An 18846-nucleotide genomic window follows, 5' to 3' on the forward strand; every position below is an offset into this window, starting at 1 on the left:
CTTTAAAATAACTATGCTTACTAACTTCAAGGGAAAAAAAATTGTGAATTGCAAGCAAAGAACTGGAACCATTCTAAAAAACGATACAGCACATTTTAAAAAGAGCCAAATAGACGTTCTAGAACTAAACTAAAAAATGAGTTTAACAGCAGATCTTTATACACTGGTGTTGAGAGGATTATTAAACTGGATTTTAGGTCAGAAGAAAACACTAGAAGGAAATAGATACAAGGTTGAGGCAGAGGAGGGGGCAACAGACAGGATATAAGAGAAGGTCTACTGTATATTTAAATGGGGGTCCCAAAAGGAAAAAACAGTGAGAATGTTAATGACAGAATTTTCCAAAACAAGAGAAACACACTGAGCTGCAATTTAAGAAGCACAGCATAGCCTAAATAGGATAAATTTTAAAAATCCATCCACTTCTAGGTATATGTTCAAGAGAAATGAAAACATACATCCACACACAAATTTGTACGTGCAGGTTCTTAGCAGCGTTGTCCGTAATAGCTAAGGAGTAGACGTAATCCAAATTTCCATCACGTGGCACAGTAACAAGAGTGAAGTACCTTCAGCAACATGGGTGAACCTTGAAAACATTATGCTGAGTGAAGGAAGCCAGTCACAAAAGACCACATATTGCGTGATTCCAGAAGAGACAAATGTGTAAACAGAGGGGATGAGGAATGACTGCTAATGAATACAGGGTTTCTTTTTGGGGTGATAAAATGTTCTAAAATTAGATTGTGGTGATGGTTGCACAGCTTTGTGAATACACTAACAACACTGATTTATACACTAAATGAGCAAATTCTTGTGGTATGTGAATTATATCTCCATTTTAAAAAAGAAACCCACACCTAGACACATCCTAGTAAAACTACAGAAACCAAGGAGAAAATCTTAAAAGTGACAATGGGTGGGCATAGGGCTGGGAATTGGAATTACCTTTTAAGGAACGGTGAGCAGACTGGTAGATAACAATGGAATCATGAAGGCAAAAGAGAATTCAGTGACAGAGCTCAGAGAAAATAACTGCCAGCCCTGAATTCTATCCAACTGAAGTATCTTTTAAGAAAAAAACTGAAATAAAGTTATTTTCAGATGAAAGAGAATTTTGTCCCAACAAACCTATACAAAATGGAGATGCTGAAGGGCATTCAGGACAACAGGAAATGATCCCAGATGGTAGGCCAGAAATACAGAAAACAATACAGATTAACAAAAGCCGTGAATATGTGCATGCCAGCAGTTCCATTCCTAGGCATATACCCAAAAGCAGCGAGTACATATGTTGACCGAAAGACATGTACTAGAATGTTCATAGCAGCACTATTCATGAGAGCCTCAACTTAAAACTATTCAAATGCTTGTCAGTAGTAGACTGGTTAAACAAATTGTTGTATAGTCACCTGTCATAATATCTTATGGCCGTGAAAATGAATGATATACAACAGCATGCAACAATATGGATGCATGTCGCGAACAATATTAAGCAGAATTGCCAGAACAAAAGACTATGTGATGTGTGATTCCATTTATGTTAAAGTATAGTGAGAATCCCTGGGTAGTGCAAATCCTTAACATACTTGGCTGCTAACTGAAAGGTTGGAGTTTGAAGTCCACTCAGAGGTACCTCAGAAAAAAGGCCTGGCAGTCTACTTCCAAAAAATCAGCCACGGAAAACTCTGTGGAGCACCATCCTACTCTGACAGGCACGGGGTTGCCATGAGTCAGAGTCAGCTTTGCGGTGTGCTTTTAGGAATCAGGGTAGTGGTTTCCCTTTTGGGGGGGTGGATGCCTGGGATCAGCTAGGTGTAAAAGGGCACAGACTGGGGTGTTGGGGTGTTGTTTCACCATCTGGGTGCTGGTTACATAGATGTATTCAGTTTGAAAATTCATTGAGGTGAATTTTCACTTTTCGTGTGTATGTTATCCTTAAACAGGTTTTAAAAAGTTAGAAATATCAGTGAATATTGGCTGTATAAAGTAATAAAAAGAAGAAATGTGGAGCAATTAGAGTATGTAGGTATCAACTGATGAAATATCAGAATTAAAAATTTGTCTCTTAGGCTCTGAAGAGATGATCCCTTTTGCTACTAAAATCACTTCAATCAGCAGTTTTGAAATTACAAGGAAGTGGTCTAAATGTATTTAAAAGGGGGTTTCAGTTATAATGTGGAAATATTTTAGGTAGATCAAAAATTAATTATGTTCAGCTTTTTAGTAAAAGTGTCTCTTTTTTTACTTTTAGACCTATTGTTTGGTTTGCTACTTCCCATATTGCTTGGTCTATTTCTAAACGCCACTCAATCTGGCAATATCCCTTGAGAAGTATATGGCACTTAAGGTGTATTACTCCCTAGAGGAATCATGAAAGAAACAAAAGATGCACATTTTCTCTTGGGATAAAATAGAAAATTAGTTGACGAAGGAAGAGTCCATAATTTAAGGTATAGTTAATATTGGGAGAAAAATCATCCTATATGATTTTCATATTTGTTGCTTATGTCTTCTTCATTTAAATGCCACTTACCACTTGCAGGGTTCATGCTCCATATTGCACCAGCTTGTGTGGCTTATGTTTGCATTTTCATCTGGTTTGGTTAATATACAATGATGTAAGCTATAATAAACATTTTTATTCATTATCTGCTTACTCTTTCTTTGGTTGCTTCAGACTCATTCTCAGGTGGCTTTTGAATTCCATATTAAGATTTTGAAAGAAATACTCCAACAAAAAACGAATTGTACTTTTGTTATAGTGATGCTGCTGCATGGATTACAAGCACTCTGTCTCCATGCTCGGATAGACTCCATCAAAAGCGCATTATCCTCCCACTTCTGTGGCCAGCTGCCTAATTGTATCTGCCGTAACCACATGCTGTTGGAACATGATACCAGTGAAGGACAGAAGTGATAAATTACTCCCTGCAGGTGATAGTGATAATGATAATTTTTAATTTTCTTCTTCCTCATAAGGTCTAGTCTGGTCTTACTTCATTGGCTGCCATCCTGTTAAATATACACGTGATGTATCCTCTTTAAGGAAATACGCATCATGCCAAAATACATGAGAAAGTAATTCATTTTTATTCCAAGTCGTTGTTCTTCAAATGAGCATGTCTAAAGTGAACTGCATTTACCTTTGTACAGAGATGATAAGCAAGCAAAATGTGGCTTAAGACAGATTTTTAAAGGATTCGTTTTTTAAATGCTGAGAGTTATTTTTATCCCTTTTATGAGATCCACAGAGAACTGAGGAGCAGCTCATTCTAATGCTTAGGAATATTTACAGTATACCATAAAGCTACATGTCTGTTTTATTTTCCTGTGTGCTTCAGTGCAGTTGAAGGATTCTTACCAAATTTCAAGAGTGACCAAACTGTCCCAGAAGTTCACTGTATTTTCCTTTTATTTGGTTTTCTTCCATCATCATCATCATTGTTGTTTTTATTGTTAATTACCACCCCCCCATCCCTATTTCAGTCTAAGGGGCTTTATAACTAAATTTTTTCTGACCGTGGTATAACTTAAAGAAATTTCAACTCTTTAATTATGCCCTTGGCTTTGAAGATTAACGCAACTGCTAGAGACATTTAATTTTAATGTCTTTTGTTTTTTTTCCCTCAGCAATTCTTAATGCCCTTGACAAGATGTATATGTGGAACAAAAGAGAAATTTATTTTGTGCTCAGGCCTTCTAACCTATCTGATCTTTTTCAAGCACGTGTCAAGTTGTAGCTCCAGTTATTTATTACCATTGCCTGTTAGTCATCATTTTCAATTTCCTATGGTTTGTTATTTACCCTAATATTTGAATGACATTCACAGAGTAAAAAACCAAACCAAACCCATTGCTATCAAGTCGATTCCGACTCATAGCAGCCCTATAGGACGGAGTAGAACTGCCCCATAGAGTTTCGAAGGAGGGCCTGGTGGATTCAAACTGTCGACCCTTTGGTTAGCAGCCGTAGCACTGAACCACTACGCCACCAGGGTTTCCTCACAGAGTAAAGTTCATTGAAATTAACATTTAAAAAACCAGAAATGGCCTGTCAAAGTGACCTAACAGGGTGGTGAAAGTGAAAAACAGTGGCGTATTTATGTTCTGCAGACAAAGAAAATAGTTTTATCCTCAAATCAGCCGACATATTTGGTTGATTATATAGTTATTACTTATTTTCAATTGTCTTTATTGCAGAAACACTAATCATACTTCACTTGGTTTATATGACTACCTTTAAAGTTTAAGGGTTTTTTTTTTCCTATAATATCATTATTAAAGATCATTCATACAGTAAAAAAATATGTCCTTTCTCTTTGAGTGACATTCTAGGTCTTGCTTGTGTTCAGGGGTATCCTCATTTTAAAATCCTTTCTCTTTGAGTGACATTCTAGGTCTTGCTTGTGTTCAGGGGTATCCTCATTTTAAAATCCTTTCTCTTTGAGTGACATTCTAGGTCTTGCTTGTGTTCAGGGGTATCCTCATTTTAAAATCCTTTCTCTTTGAGTGACATTCTAGGTCTTGCTTGTGTTCAGGGGTATACTCATTTTAAAATCCTTTCTCTTTGAGTGACATTCTAGGTCTTGCTTGTGCTCAGGGATATACTCATTTTAAAATCCTTTCTCTTTGAGTGACATTCTAGGTCTTGCTTGTGTTCAGGGGTATACTCATTTTAAAATCCTTTCTCTTTGAGTGACATTCTAGGTCTTGCTTGTGCTCAGGGGTATACTTATTTTAAAATCCTTTCTCTTTGAGTGACAATTCTAGGTCTTGCTTGTGTTCAGGGGTATACTCATTTTAAAATCCTTTCTCTTTGAGTGACATTCTAGGTCTTGCTTGTGTTCAGGGCTATACTCATTTTAAAATCCTTTGAGTGACATTCTAGGTCTTGCTTGTGTTTGTTTAGGGGTATACTCATTTTAAAATCCTTTCTCTTTAAGTGACATTCTAGGTCTTGCTTGTGTTTAGGGGTATACTCATTTTAAAACCAGAAGCTGCCTTTGGTTTTTCAGAGCGCGAGTCTTCTAGTTCCTCAGTTCTGTGAATGAGTAGGTTATCTGCACATAATTTTTAATCCCAGGTGATCTTCTTCCTAGTTTTTCTCCTCATCCTGCTTAATCTGTGCTATGGAAGCGATTTTGAAGGTAAACCTGAATGAGGAATCAAAGATACTAACATACCTTTCAAAGGAAACTGTAAAATATCCTTTTTCAGATTTATCTTTGTCATGGATTCCTGCCATATGCTCACACCAAAATTAACTTTATCTTTCATTTTTATTTTTCTTATTTATCTTGAGACTTATGAACTAGTTGTTCTTTTTTTTCCCCCCCAAATTGTCTTTTTGTATTTAATTGTGGCAAAATACGTGTAACAAAACATTTCGGTCATTTTTACATGTATAATTCACTGACATTAACTACATCCACCATATTATACATCCGTCACCACTGTCTGTTCCCAAATTTTTTCATTGCTCTTAAAAAAAACTCTGTACCATTTAAGCTGTACTCCCCTATCCTCCTCCTACCTGTCCCTGGTAACTACTAATAAACTTTGGTCTCTGTGCATTTTCCTGTTCTGGATATTTCATATAAATGGAGTCATGCAATATTTGTTCTGTTGTGTCTGATGTATTTCATGCAGTATAATGTTTTCAAAGTTTATTCTTGTTGTAGCATATATCAGAACTTCATTTTGCCTGCCCAGAATACTTGGGCTGTTTCTACCTTTTGACTATTGTGAATATTGCTACAGTGAACATTGGTGTACAAGTATCTGGTTGAGTCTGCTTTCAGTTCTTTTGAGTGTATACTTAGAAGAGGAATTACTGGGTCATAGAATAGTTCTGTGTTTAACTTTTGTAGGTTCTGCCAAACTGAACTATTTATTTTTCGATTGCCCGGAACTACCCGGTATTTCTTCCACTGTATTATTTGGATGGTGGGGTGTGTGTGTGTGTGTGTGTATTTATTTACATTTGCATAACATAATGAGTTTATAATGTACACACTTTGGTAAGCTGCTTTTCATTTACTAGTATGTCGTGAATATTTTGTCAAATCTATAAATAATTATAGGGTTACTTTTTATTACTAGGCTTTATTTTTTAGAGCAGTTTTAGGTTTACAAAAGAATTTTTGCAGTAAGTATAAAGTCACTGTGGGTCAGAATTGACTCAATGGCAACAGATTTGTTTTTTGGCCTTTTATAGAGTTCCTGTCTGTTCCCTCCCTCTGCATATTATTTCACCTATTAACATCTTATATTCTACAGATTTACTTTTGCTGGCCAAATGGTGGTGGTGGTGGTGGTGTGGGGTGCCAGAGAGTTATTTTGGCTCATAGCTCCCCCATGTGACAGAGTAGAACTGCCACATAGGGTTTTCTTGGCTGTAAGTTTTACAGAAGCAGATCACCAGGTTTTTCACCTGCGGAGAGGCAGAGTGGGTTCAAACTACCTACCTTTCGATTAGCAGCCAAGCACTTAGCCATTGTACCACCAGGACTCCTCCATTATATGGAGATACTATGATTTATTAGCATAATAAATTATAGCAATCACATATTATTGAAAATATGTGCTAAAATTAACATTGGTAAGTTTTTGCAAGCACACTTAGTAACTTCCATAGACTATTTCTGAAATTTAGAATTACTGGGTCAATGAGTTTGTACATCCTGTAAAAATTTTCATTGAGTGTGTAATATACATTTAGTAAAACAAAAGTGTACAAATCAAAAGTGTAGTTTGGTAGAATTACACAAAACAAATACACTCCCTGTGTAGTCAGCATTCGGCTTAGACAAAATATTACCAGCACTGCAGAAGCCTCCCTTGGAACCCTTTGTCGTTTCTACCACTATCACAAAGGAAGTATTTTCCTGACTTACAACACTGTAAGTTATGATTATAAACACCACAAACTAGTTTTGCTCCTTTTGAGTTTATATATATATATGGAGCCATACCATGTGTACTATTTCCTATCTAACTTTTCAATACAAACATTGTAATCTTTTCATGTGTATTGTCATTTCCCTCTAGAAAGGGTATTTCCCCAATATGAGTGCTGCTTTCCCCACTGTGGATATTACCATTTTTAAAAACTGTTTTTCTCCAACATAATAAAGGAAATTTTTACCTGGTTGTTTTCATTTACTTTTTTTTCTAAATAGGCCCCACATTTTTTCACAAGCTTACTAATCATTTGATTGTCTTGTGTTCATTTTTCTTTTGGGTTATTAATCATTTTCTTACTGATTTGTAGTAGTATTCTTTATTGTAAGTTTCTGTCATGTGTGTTACACTTAAAAATGAAGAAGTATCCTTCTCCACTTCCAAGTACTATAAACACCTGTAAATATTGGCGAGATTTTACCCTTCTGCCCCTACCACTGGTCTTTATGATTACATCTGCTTATATTAAGAACTTGACCAGATAATATTATAATTTTTGCTTTAAGTAAGCATAAATGTTTTAAAGAATATGAAGGGGAAACAGCATTCTTTTATATTTACCCATCTGTATACCATTTCTGTTGTTTTTGCTTTATTCCTGATGTTCTAGGTTTCCTTCTAGTATCGTTTCCCATCATCATAAAGAAAACAAACAAACAAAAAAATCCATTGCTGTCAAGTTGATTCTGACCCATAGCAACCTTATAGGACAGAGCAGAACTGCCCCAAAGGGTTACCAAGGAGCGCCTGGTGGATTTGAACTGCTGACCCTTTGGTTAGCAGCTGTAACACTTAACTACTACAGCATCAGGGTTTCCTCATCATAAAGAACTTCCTTTAAAATGTCTTCTAGGGCAAGTCTTTTGGCAATGATTTCTTTTAATTTTCCTTTACTTGAAAATGTCTTTAGTTGCTTTCTTTTCTGGTGGATATTTTTGCTGCGTATAGAATTCTAGGTTTTTTTCTGCTCCAATCTTTTGGTTTTACATTTAGGTCTACAGTTATACATATGTTAGATACGTGGATCCCAGAGACTGCATTTTATTTCAATCTTTTTCCCCTTGGATCTTCAAATTGAAAATTTCTGTTGATCTATCTTCAGATTCACTGATTTTTTTTCCACTCTGTTGTCTGCATTCTGCTATCCAGCCCAGAGAGGTTTTTGTTTTAGTTATTGCATTTTTTGGTTCTAAAATTTCCATTTTTTTTTCCAGTTTCTATTTCTCCACTAAAATTCTATCTTTTGATTCATTTTAGTGTGTTTTCTTTTACCTCATGGAGCATAGTTATAATTCCTGCTTCATAGTCTTTATCTGATAGTACCATCATCTGGGTCATCTCAAAGTTGGCATCTGTTGATTATCTTTTCTCTTGAGAGTTGGTCACATTTTCCAGTTCTTAATACGTTGAGTAATTTTGGATTGTATCCTGGACATTGTGTATGTTATGTTTTGTTTTGTTTTTTTTTATGTCAGGGTTTTGTTATATCTTCTGAAGAATGTTGATATTTGGTTTTAGCAGACACTCAACTCATTAGGGTCATACCGTAAGTTCTGTCTCAGCGTTGGGCAGACAGTGGTTCACATCTCATTTGCATTCTCCAAGCTGTCACTGTGCTGTTCAGGATCTCTCCTGCAGATACATAGTTTATGGGTTAGTCTGAAACTTCTACCGGTTTTTCAAATGTCGTCTCAGTTCTCTAAACCCTTACTTGCTGGTTTGGGTCTTTCTCACACATATTTTATTCGGAGGTTAATCCTGAGACTTGTGCCAGTAATTCAGATTTCAGTTCAGTTTCTAAGCCCTTGTTTTATTGATTTCAGTCTTAGTTGAATATGTATAGTTCAGGGATTAGACTGAGGCTTGTACAGTTTCATACACAGAATTACAGAATCCTCTTCTCTAGCTTTCTCCCCTCCATATTTGCTCCCATACTTCATTTTTTCAGAATTGAAAATTATTAGTTTTATCCATGTTCAGTTAGAGAACAATTTAATAAGTTTTACCAACTACATAATAAAGGCTAATGAGCCCTGATGGTGCAATAGTTAAGTGCAGCTGCTGACTGAAAAATTTACAGTTCGAACCTTCCCTGTAGTTCTGCAGGAGAAAGATGTGACAATTTCTTCCCAAAGATTACAGCCTTGAAAAACCCTATGGGTCAGTTTTACTCTGTCACATGGGGTCACTATGAGTCAAAATTGACTTGATGGCACCTAACAACAACAACACATGATAAAGCTAGCTATTAATTAGCTAGACTAAAATATTGAATTTGACTCAAATTTATTGAGAACCTTACTATGTAACAGACATCATGCTGGATAAGGCGAATAGAAATATGAGATACGCATAGATCCTGCTCTTAAATAGATTGGTGGTGTCTGATAGGGCAAACTAACTATAATATAGTGTGGTAAGTACTGTGTTAGAATCATGTGTAGTAAACACTCAGCAAATATTTATTGTCTACTATGTGCTGGACACTGCTCTGGGCACTAAAGATACAGTGGTGAACAAGGCAGGCATAAAGGAAGAAATTTAAGAACTCAGTTGAGTTAGTCTGTGGAAGAGTATGTTACATATTAGGAAATCAGCTGAAGAAAGTTATGTTTTAAAAATATTCTGTTTAGCTACATGGTTTTCTACAATAATCTATGGCTGAGTTGTGTAGCTACATTGCTTTATAATTTCTGCGTGACAGAATCATAATACTGATTCAGTTCTTTCTTGGTATCTAAACTGTAATGAACTTTAAGGTTAAACATTGAATTGGGTTTGGATCCCATCTGTATTTACCCTACAAGATCAATAAAACTTCACATTCTGAACATAAGCAGCACAGTACCCAAATTAGTTTTATAGTGATTTTTCAATGATCATCGTCTTCTTTTTTAACACTTTACAAGCTTTATTTAATGCCAGTTTTAAAAGTAGTTTAAGTCAAGCTAGTCCCATTAGTGAAAAAAAAAAGAATGGTATCATTTAAATTTTAAAAATACAAAAATTATCTATTTCTTCTGAGTATGTTAATTTCTTTTGAAGGCTTTTTTTTTTTTTTTTTTTTGCACAATAACCCTTAGAGTTAATTTGGAGTTTCTCCTTTAGGTATTTGCTTAAACGTAAGTTTTATTTGAGTACTATTACTGACTTTTATCTTCAGAAAAAAATAGGCAGTATTTAAAAATTATTTCCATTGTCCTCATCACAAAAATATTCATAGTACTTTGCTTTAAAATTGGATGCACGATCCCACTTTGAAGTGTGGCGTCTTTCCACTTTGAAGTGTGGCGTCTAGGGTCTTAAACGCTAGCAAGCGGCCATCTAAGATGCATCAATGAGTCTCAACCCACCTGGTTCAAAGGAGAATGAAAAACACCAAGGTTACAAGGTAATTATGAGCCTAAGAGACAGAAGGGGCTACATGAACTAGAGACTACATCATCCTGAGACCAGAAGAACTAGATGGTGCCGGGCCACAACCGATGACTGCCCTGACAGGGAGCACAACAGAGAACCCCTGAGGGAGCAGGAGAACAGTGGGATGCAGACCCCAAGTTCTCACAAAAAGACCAGACTTAATGGTCTGACTAAGACTAGAAGAATCCCAGTGGTCATGGTCCCCAAACCTTCTGTTGGCCCAGGACAAGAACCATTCCCAAAGCCAACTCATTAGACATGCATTGGACTGGACAGTGGGTTGGAGAGAGATGCTGATGAGGAGTGAGCTACTTGCATCAGGTGGACACTTGAAACTATGTTGGCATCTCCTGTCTGGAGGGGAGATGGGAGGGTAGAGGGGATTAGAAACTGGCAAAACGGTCACGAAAGGAGAGACTGGAAGGAGGGAGCGGGCTGACTCATTAGGTGGAGAGTAAGTGGGAGTATGTAGTAAGGTGTATATAAGTTTATATGTGAGAGACTGACTTGATTTGTAAACTTTCGCTTACAGCACAATAAAAATTATTTTTAAAAAATGGGATGCATGAGATCAGAAGGAATCGAATGAGTTAGCTTTGTGTAAAGAGTGTGTTTCAGTTATTTATTGCTGTATAACAAACCACTCCAAAACTTAGTGGCTTGAAGCCACAATCATTGATACTTATTTGTTCATGGTTCTGTGATCTGGACTGGACTTACACGAATAGTTCTTCTCCTGGTCTCTCCTGGAGCCTCTCATGTAGCTACAATTGTCTGGAGGCCTAACCAGAGCTGGAGGGTCCAAGATGGCTTTATCTGTGTGTGGGTGCCACAGCTGGGGAACCTGCATTGGCTACGGGCCAGCTGGGCCTCCTCTCAGTGTGGTCTCTTACCATTCAGTTGTCTAGCATGTACTTTTTCTCCCATAAAATCAAATATTGATTAGCTGATTACCCATGTTACCCTTTTTGTTGCTTCATTTTTACTTACAGCATCTTTTCTAGAAAAAAAAGTGACCTGCCATAAATTGCACAGGCTTCTAGTCGTTGAAATGATTTCTCATTTGCTGGGTCTTAAAAGACTGTGTAATCACTTATTACTGCATGTGATTAGCTTAATGATTATTTTCTTTCTTTTTTTTTTTTCAAACAGGCAGTTGCTGGTTACTTTGATATATACTTTGAGAAGAATTGCCACAACAGGGTAAGTATCATGAGTTATCTTACAAGACTTAATTATGCGAAGTACATTGTATTTTGTTTTTGTGCCCCAAGGTGTTTGATCATAAGCATTTTGATTTTGTAAGCAAATGCAGCTTGCATTTGTTACAGTCGATTAATGTAACATGATATTAAAAGTCCTGTACTTCATCAGATACTTTTGACTTTACCAATGCAGGTCATGTTTTCTACGGGTCCCCAGAGTACCAGAACACACTGGAAACAAACAATATTTCTATTGGAAAAGCCATTTTCAGTGAAAGCAGGTGAGAAAGAAAAGCATCTTACTCATTCTGAAGTAACCAGTATTCATTCATTCTTCAGCCACTTTTTAAGTGCCACTGTGTTTCAGGCAATATAACAAATGCTAAGTTGTTTATAGAGTTTACCATCTACATAAATTTTAGATGCATATAATTTCATTAAAGAAGTCATTTAAAGAAAATTTTATTTAAATCTTTTTTGTTTTTATTGTGATTTAGGGGAAAGTTTACAGAGCAAATTAGTTTCTCATTAAACAGTTAACACACAAATTGCTTTGTGACATTGGTTGCCTACCCCTGTGATGTGTCAACACTCCCCCCTTCTCTGTGATTTCGGGCTGGTATGCCCATTAGTCTCATATACATGATTGAACTATGAAGTCCATCTCTCATGTGTGTTATTGGTGGCCCTATAGACCTGTCTAATCTTTGGCTAAAGGGTGAACCTCAGGAGCAGCTTCAGTACTGAGTTGAAAGGGTATCCAGGGGCCGTACTCTTAGGGTTTCTCCAGTTTCTGTCAGACCAGCAAGCCTGGTCTTTTTGTGTGTGTATGAATTTGAATTTCGTTATAGACCCTCTATTGTGATCCCTGCCAGAGCAATCAGTGGTGGTAATTGGGTACCATCCAGTTGTTCTGGGCTCAGTCTGGTGGAGGTTGTGGTATTTGTGGTCGATTATTCTTTTGGACTAATCTTTCCCTTGCGCCTTTGGTTTTCTTCATTCTCCCTTGCTCCTAGCTGGGATGTAAATCTTACTTCTGCCAATTAATATGTATAGTATATTATGTAGCTTTTATTTTAAGTACCACGAAATAATTCATAAAACTTCTTTAGGCAGTAACTTAATATTTAGTAAGTTGCAAATATAACTAAAAGAAAATATTTCCGTTTCCCAAGTGAGTAAAGAGAAATGTCACCAAAAGAGGTAAAGTATAAATTAAAGGCAATGTTATTCAATAGTTTCTGTGTTCAAAATATAGTTGTGTTGAAAATTATGTTACATTTTCTGCCCTCAGGAGTCTTTCAGAAGATTTATATGTAATAAAATTTTTTAAACATTCTATAATCAAATTCTGACTTTTGAAGCTAAGTGTTTAGGTACTTAAGAATTCAGATCGGGACACATATAAGTGAACAGCCAGTAAGGTTTAAAACCAAGGAATGTAGAATTTGACCAGTTCTTGAACCCTGTGTAGATTTGAGTAGGAGAAGAGGAGATGGTGGAAAGCATTGTAGACAGAGAGACTAATGGGACACTCTTAGGAATTAGTGCGAAGTGTTTGTAAGAAGACCAGCCTGACTAGTGGAGGGAGCTGTGCATTGGGGAGTAATGAGATAAATTTGAATGGACAGACTGGAAGGAGGTCAGATGATGGAAGATTTTATTAGCTAGGAAAAGAATTTGTGGTGTAATTGGGAGGCATTGAGGATTTTTAAGTAAGGAGAAACATTAGTTTTTTGTTTTTATTTTTTCTGTTTAAAAAAGATTTACCATCCCTTGCTGAGTGAAATTTTGTAGTGACTCTAGGAATAAGTCGGTGGCAAAAGGAACGGAGAGGATAATATAAAATATTAGAAATGGTCAGGGTATGAGAAGAGGATGGGGCTGAGGGTCATCAACTCTTGGATAGATACAGAGAATAGTGGAGAAGGGTAGTCCCAGCTCCAAAGTTGGAGCTTACTGTAGATGATGGAGAACGATAATGTCGTTAAAAGAGGAGGATAGTACTTTTTATTTTATTTTTATTGTGGCAAAATATATATAACAAAACATTTCAACGATTTTTATGGGTACAGTTCAGTGACATTAACATTCACCGTGTTGTGCAGCAGTCACAACCATCTGTTTGCATTTTTTTCATCACCCTTAACAAAAACTCTTTACTGCTTAAGCAGCACTCCCACCTGCGCCAGGTAACCGCTGATGAACTTTGATTTCTGTGTATTTGCCTGTTCTGGATATTTCATAGAAGTGGAATCATACAATATTTTTCTCTTTGAGGGATGTTCATTTTTAGGAGTGCTGGTCAGCATTGTGACATACAGCAATGTCTTCCCAGAAAATGAGGATAAAACACTAGGTTCGCTTGATTCCGTCACATGTTTACTGTGCAGTGTTGTTGTGAGCCATTGAGTCGATTCTGACTCATACCAACCCGTGTGACAGAGTAGAACTGCACCGTAGGATATCCTGGGCTGTAATCTTTATTTGAGCAGATCACCAGGTCTTTCTTCAGTGGAGGAACGGGGTGTGTTCAAACTGCCAACCTTCCAATTAGCAGCGGAACACTTAACAGTTGTGCTACCAGGGTTCCTTATAGAGCAGTAGACTCTCCTATAAGGTTTGTGTATCAATGATGCCCTTCAGGCTATAACCATGAATAGAATAATCCAAAAAAAAAATAAAATGAAGGAAATAATAAATTAATCAAAGAAACTAATAGAGAATTTCAAAAAGAAATCAAAAAGTGGTTCTCTGACTAATAAAGTAAACAAATCCCTGTTGAGATTGGTCAAGGCAAAACAACAGAAAGCACAAATAAACAATGTTAGGAATGAAAAAGAGAATGTAACTACAGAACCATTAGATTTTTTTTTTAATTATAAGACAATACAATGAATAGCTTTATCCAATTAAATTGAAAACTTTAGTGAACAAATCAGAAGAAATAAAAACTAAAACTAAAAGATAACATAACAGATAATCTTTGAGACTTTGGAATAGGCTGAATTTATGAAAATGATATATTGTTTAACTAATAAAATGATACATTTGACATGTGCATATTTTACTGTATGTAAATTATGCCTCAATAAAGTTAATTTAAAAAAAAAAAAACCCTCATTGGGTAGTCAATATCTGGATAAAATCCAGACTCCTTGCCATGGCCCTTTACAGTGTGACCATCATTTCTCATCATCCCCTATCCCATGTAAGCCCATCATATGCTCCTCTTACATATGCTGTTCTTTTTTCTAAGAGTTTATTTTTTGCTCGTGGAGAATATACACAGCAAAGCATAAACCAATTCAACAGTTCCTACAGGTACAGCTCAGTGACATCACGTACATTGTGCGGCCGTTCTCACCTTTTCTGAGTTGTCCTCTGTCATTAACATAAACTCACTCCCCCTACAAGGTTCCTATCTAATCTTTCGAGTTGCTGTTGTCAGTTTGATGCCATATAGATAGATCTTAAAAGAGTATAATACTCAAGCCAGACCCTTCACTAGTTAAGCTAAACTGTTGTTTGGTTTTAAGAGGAATTCAGGGATACTTTTTTTTTCTGGTTTCAGGTTTAAAGATGATCTCAGAGTAGTAGTTTCAGGGGTTTCATCTAGCCTCTATGGCTTCGTAAAATCCAGATTCCATGAGAATTTCAAGTTCTGCTCTGCATTTTCACCGTTTTGATCAGGGTTCTTCTATAGAATCTTTGATCAAAATGCTCAGTAATGGTTGCCAACCACCGTACAGTTCTTTTGGTCTCATAGCAAAGGAAGCAATTACCCACACATTCCATTTCCTGCTCCTATTCCTGACCCTCCTTCTTCCTCTTTTGCTTCAGGTGAATAGAGACCAGTTGTGCCTTGGAGAGTCACTTGCAGGCTTTTAAGACCTCAGTTTCTATGCAGTGAACTAGGAGGTAGAACAGAAACGCTAAACATGTTATTAGGCCAATTAACTGGTATATTCCATGAAACCATGACCCTAGACCTCCAAACCAAGTAACTAAGTCCCATGAGGTGTCTGGTTATACATAAGCAGTCTCAGCAGCTACTTTTTGTTTATTTACTTATGGTCATTTTTGTAAATCTCTCTGTCATACAGCTTTTGCCAATTCAACTTTTTACAGGTGTACAACTTATCGACAGTGATTACATTAATCAGCCATGCAACCCTACTACCCTTACAGACTGTCTATTTTCTAGCTAACTTTGCTACATTTTCCTCATCCTTATCTTTGTCCAAGATATTCTTCTACCTAGAATGCTGCTTTGACCTCTTTCACTTGATAAATTCCACATTACCCTTTATGACCCAGCTCACTTCTGTAAATCTTTCCTTATTGTCCTCAGAGACTTAATTGCTCCCTTCTTTGTTCTCCCTGATCAATTCATGCATACATCTGTGTTATAACATCCCAGTGTGCTGTGATAGAGTTGTAGTGGAAGATGAGTTCTTTGCCTCTCTCACTCCTTTTTGATCTGATATGCTATTTCACATATAAATATTCTGCTGAATAAATGCAGTAATATGCATTAAGTCCTTGAAGTCTAATTTCCTCTCATCACCTTGAGTAATACCACACAAAGGACATTTAGCTAATTGCTGTACTTGGTTGGCAGTCCCTGTTGGTGCAAAAGATTAATGCACTTGTGTTTGAGTCCGCCTAGAGGCGCCTACAGAAGAAAGGCCTGGCAATCTACTTGTGAAAAATCAGCGGTTGAAAACCATGTGGATTCAGTTCTACTGTGATCCACATGGGGTTACCATAAGTTGGAATCAGCTCAACAGTAACTGGTTTATTGTTGGGTTTAGTTAAACTGAAAGTAGTTTTTGACTCAACATGTTATAACATTTTTTAGATAAAATTAGATAAAGCCAAGAGTCTAATCAGAAAATATACTGCCTATTTTTTTTTTTACATATTAAAAAAATTTTTTTTCTTTTTTTATATGTAAAATGTATCTTAGTGTCCAGAAGGTAATATGACAGGATTATTTTAAATATATAAAATATTATAAGCATAGGGGTGGGGCCAAGATGGCTGACTAGGTAGACGCTACCTCGGATCCCTCTTGCAACAAAGACTTGGAAAAACAAGTGAATCAATCACATACATGATAATCTTTGAACCCTGACCAACAAACACAGATTTAAAGAGTTGACCTGAGTGACAGAGACTGAGAACGAACAACCACGGGGAGGTAGCGACTGTTTTCGGAGCCTGGAGCCAGCGTCCCAGTCAGGAAACCTTGGCACCGGGCTTTGGACTGGGTGCAGGGGAACTGAGCACGGCACCCTGAGACGGCGCAAAAACGGGGCGCAGCCCTAGCCCCCTGAACTGACCTCGGGGGAAGCCCAGCCAGTGCATGCAGGCAGCACAGTGACGCAGCTGACAGGAGGAGTAGTCACCGGGAGGCAGCAACTGGTTTTGGAGCCGGGAGTGCAGCGTCCCAGCCAGGGAAACTTGGCGCTGGGCTTTGGAGTGGGAGCGGAGGAACTGACCGTGGCTTCTGAGACAGCGCAAGCACGGGACGTGGGCCTGACTATTGGGGACAATCTCTACCCAGCCAGCGCACACAGTCGACGTGCCCCTCGGGAATCTCAGATAAAATAGTCATCCCAAGCAAGATAAGTAACTTTGTCTATATTCTGGGGTGCTACTCTCTCCTATTTATCTGAACCCTCCCCTCCCCTTCCCAGGCAGCATCATTAACATTGGAATTTGCTGAGCCAGAGGGAGAACTGCTCTGCGGTTTTTCTTTTCCTGTTTTTTTTTGTCTTTTCCTAACCCATTCTCCTGGCCTGTGGGAAGCAACTACAAAAAACCCAGGGACCAAAAATCCTTCCCTAATTGGACTAAAAACACAGAACCAGCTCCAGCCAAGCATATGTGATCCACAGTCTTGGGCTTTCATCCCTACAGGGAACAAGGTGGCTATTATAATGCAAAGGCATTTCTGATAGGGATCTGACTGCAATTGTTTTAGTGGATTTACTGGAAAGACAAGTTTCCCAGGTCTGACATCTCTGCATATTCAACAGAGCCATCACTAACCCACAACAGGGAACTGAGGGCTGAAGTTCCCCCCAGACCACCTAACCTCCTGCCTTAGGGGTCTAAGGAGGGTGACACCTACCAATCTGTAGAGGTACTTGCATTGGGGGCCTAAGGCACAGCTGCAGAGCCCACCCACCAAGGTGCTTTAGGAATAGAGACACACCTACCTCACTGACACTTGGGGGAAGCCTGTCAGCATCCTGCCCCCCCTCCCGGAGTGTGAACCCCAGCTGCTTCTAGAATCTGGTGCACACAACTAGCACCACTACTTCTCTAGGTGGATAGGTGACAGTCTGCACCACACACTTGATGACCCAAAATCAGATTCTACTCAAGAATAGTGAATGGACTCTTACGCTTATATATCTGGTAACAGCCCAAACCAACTGGTAATAGGACATAAGTGATTCAAGGGCTACAACAATCAAGACAGCACAATCTAGTAGCCCATCTACGAATATTGAAAGAAAACAAAACAAGGTAAGACTCAGTGAGCAAATATAGAATAAATCCCTACAATATCTTAGTGATGGCTCGGAGACAGCAGTCGATATCAAACCACATAAAGAAGCAGACCATGACTGCTTCTACAACTCCCCAAACTAAAGAATCAAAATCCTTCCCAAACGAAGATACAATCCTGGAATTATCAGATACAGAATATAAAAAACTAATTTACAGAATGCTTAAAGACATCAGGGATGACCTCAGAAATGAAATAAGGCAATCTACACAAAAAGCCAAGGAACACACAGATAAAGAAGTTGAAGAACTCAAAAAGATTATTCAAGAACATAGTGGAAAAATTAATAAGTTGCAAGAATCCATAGAGAGACAGCATGTAGAAATCCAAAAGATTAACAATAAAATTACAGAATTAGACAACGCAATAGGAAGTCAGAGGAGCAGACTCAAGCAATTAGAATGCAGAGTGGGAAATCTGGAGGACCAGGGAATTAACACCAATATAGCTGAAAAAAAATTAGATAAAAGAATTAAAAAAAATGAAGAAACCCTAGGAATCATGTGGGACTCTATCAAAAAGAATAACTTGCGTGTGATTGGAGTCCCAGAACAGGGAGGGATAACAGAAAACACAGAGAGAATAGTTGAAGATCTGTTGGCAGAAAACTTCCCAGACATCATGAAAGACGAAAGGATATCTATCCAAGATACTCATCGAACCCCATTT

General features: G+C 37.6%; 1 protein-coding gene across 3 annotated transcripts in view; it reads left to right on the plus strand.

Moving 5' to 3' along the window:
* PRMT3 (protein arginine methyltransferase 3) overlaps positions 1 to 18846 on the plus strand; it is a 121865-nt gene that overhangs the window by 86822 nt on the left and 16197 nt on the right. For 2 of the 3 annotated variants that reach the window (XM_049890710.1, XM_049890712.1), the window contains 2 exons: positions 11539 to 11589; positions 11785 to 11872. In XM_049890710.1, coding sequence (XP_049746667.1) covers positions 11539 to 11589; positions 11785 to 11872 — 139 coding nt within the window. Of the gene's footprint in view, positions 1 to 2765; positions 2938 to 11538; positions 11590 to 11784; positions 11873 to 18846 lie in introns of those variants that run through there. The other variant, XR_007518221.1, reaches the window with a different exon arrangement.

This window comes from Elephas maximus, chromosome 7 (assembly GCF_024166365.1).
Source record: "Elephas maximus indicus isolate mEleMax1 chromosome 7, mEleMax1 primary haplotype, whole genome shotgun sequence".
NCBI classification, from domain to species: domain Eukaryota; kingdom Metazoa; phylum Chordata; class Mammalia; order Proboscidea; family Elephantidae; genus Elephas; species Elephas maximus.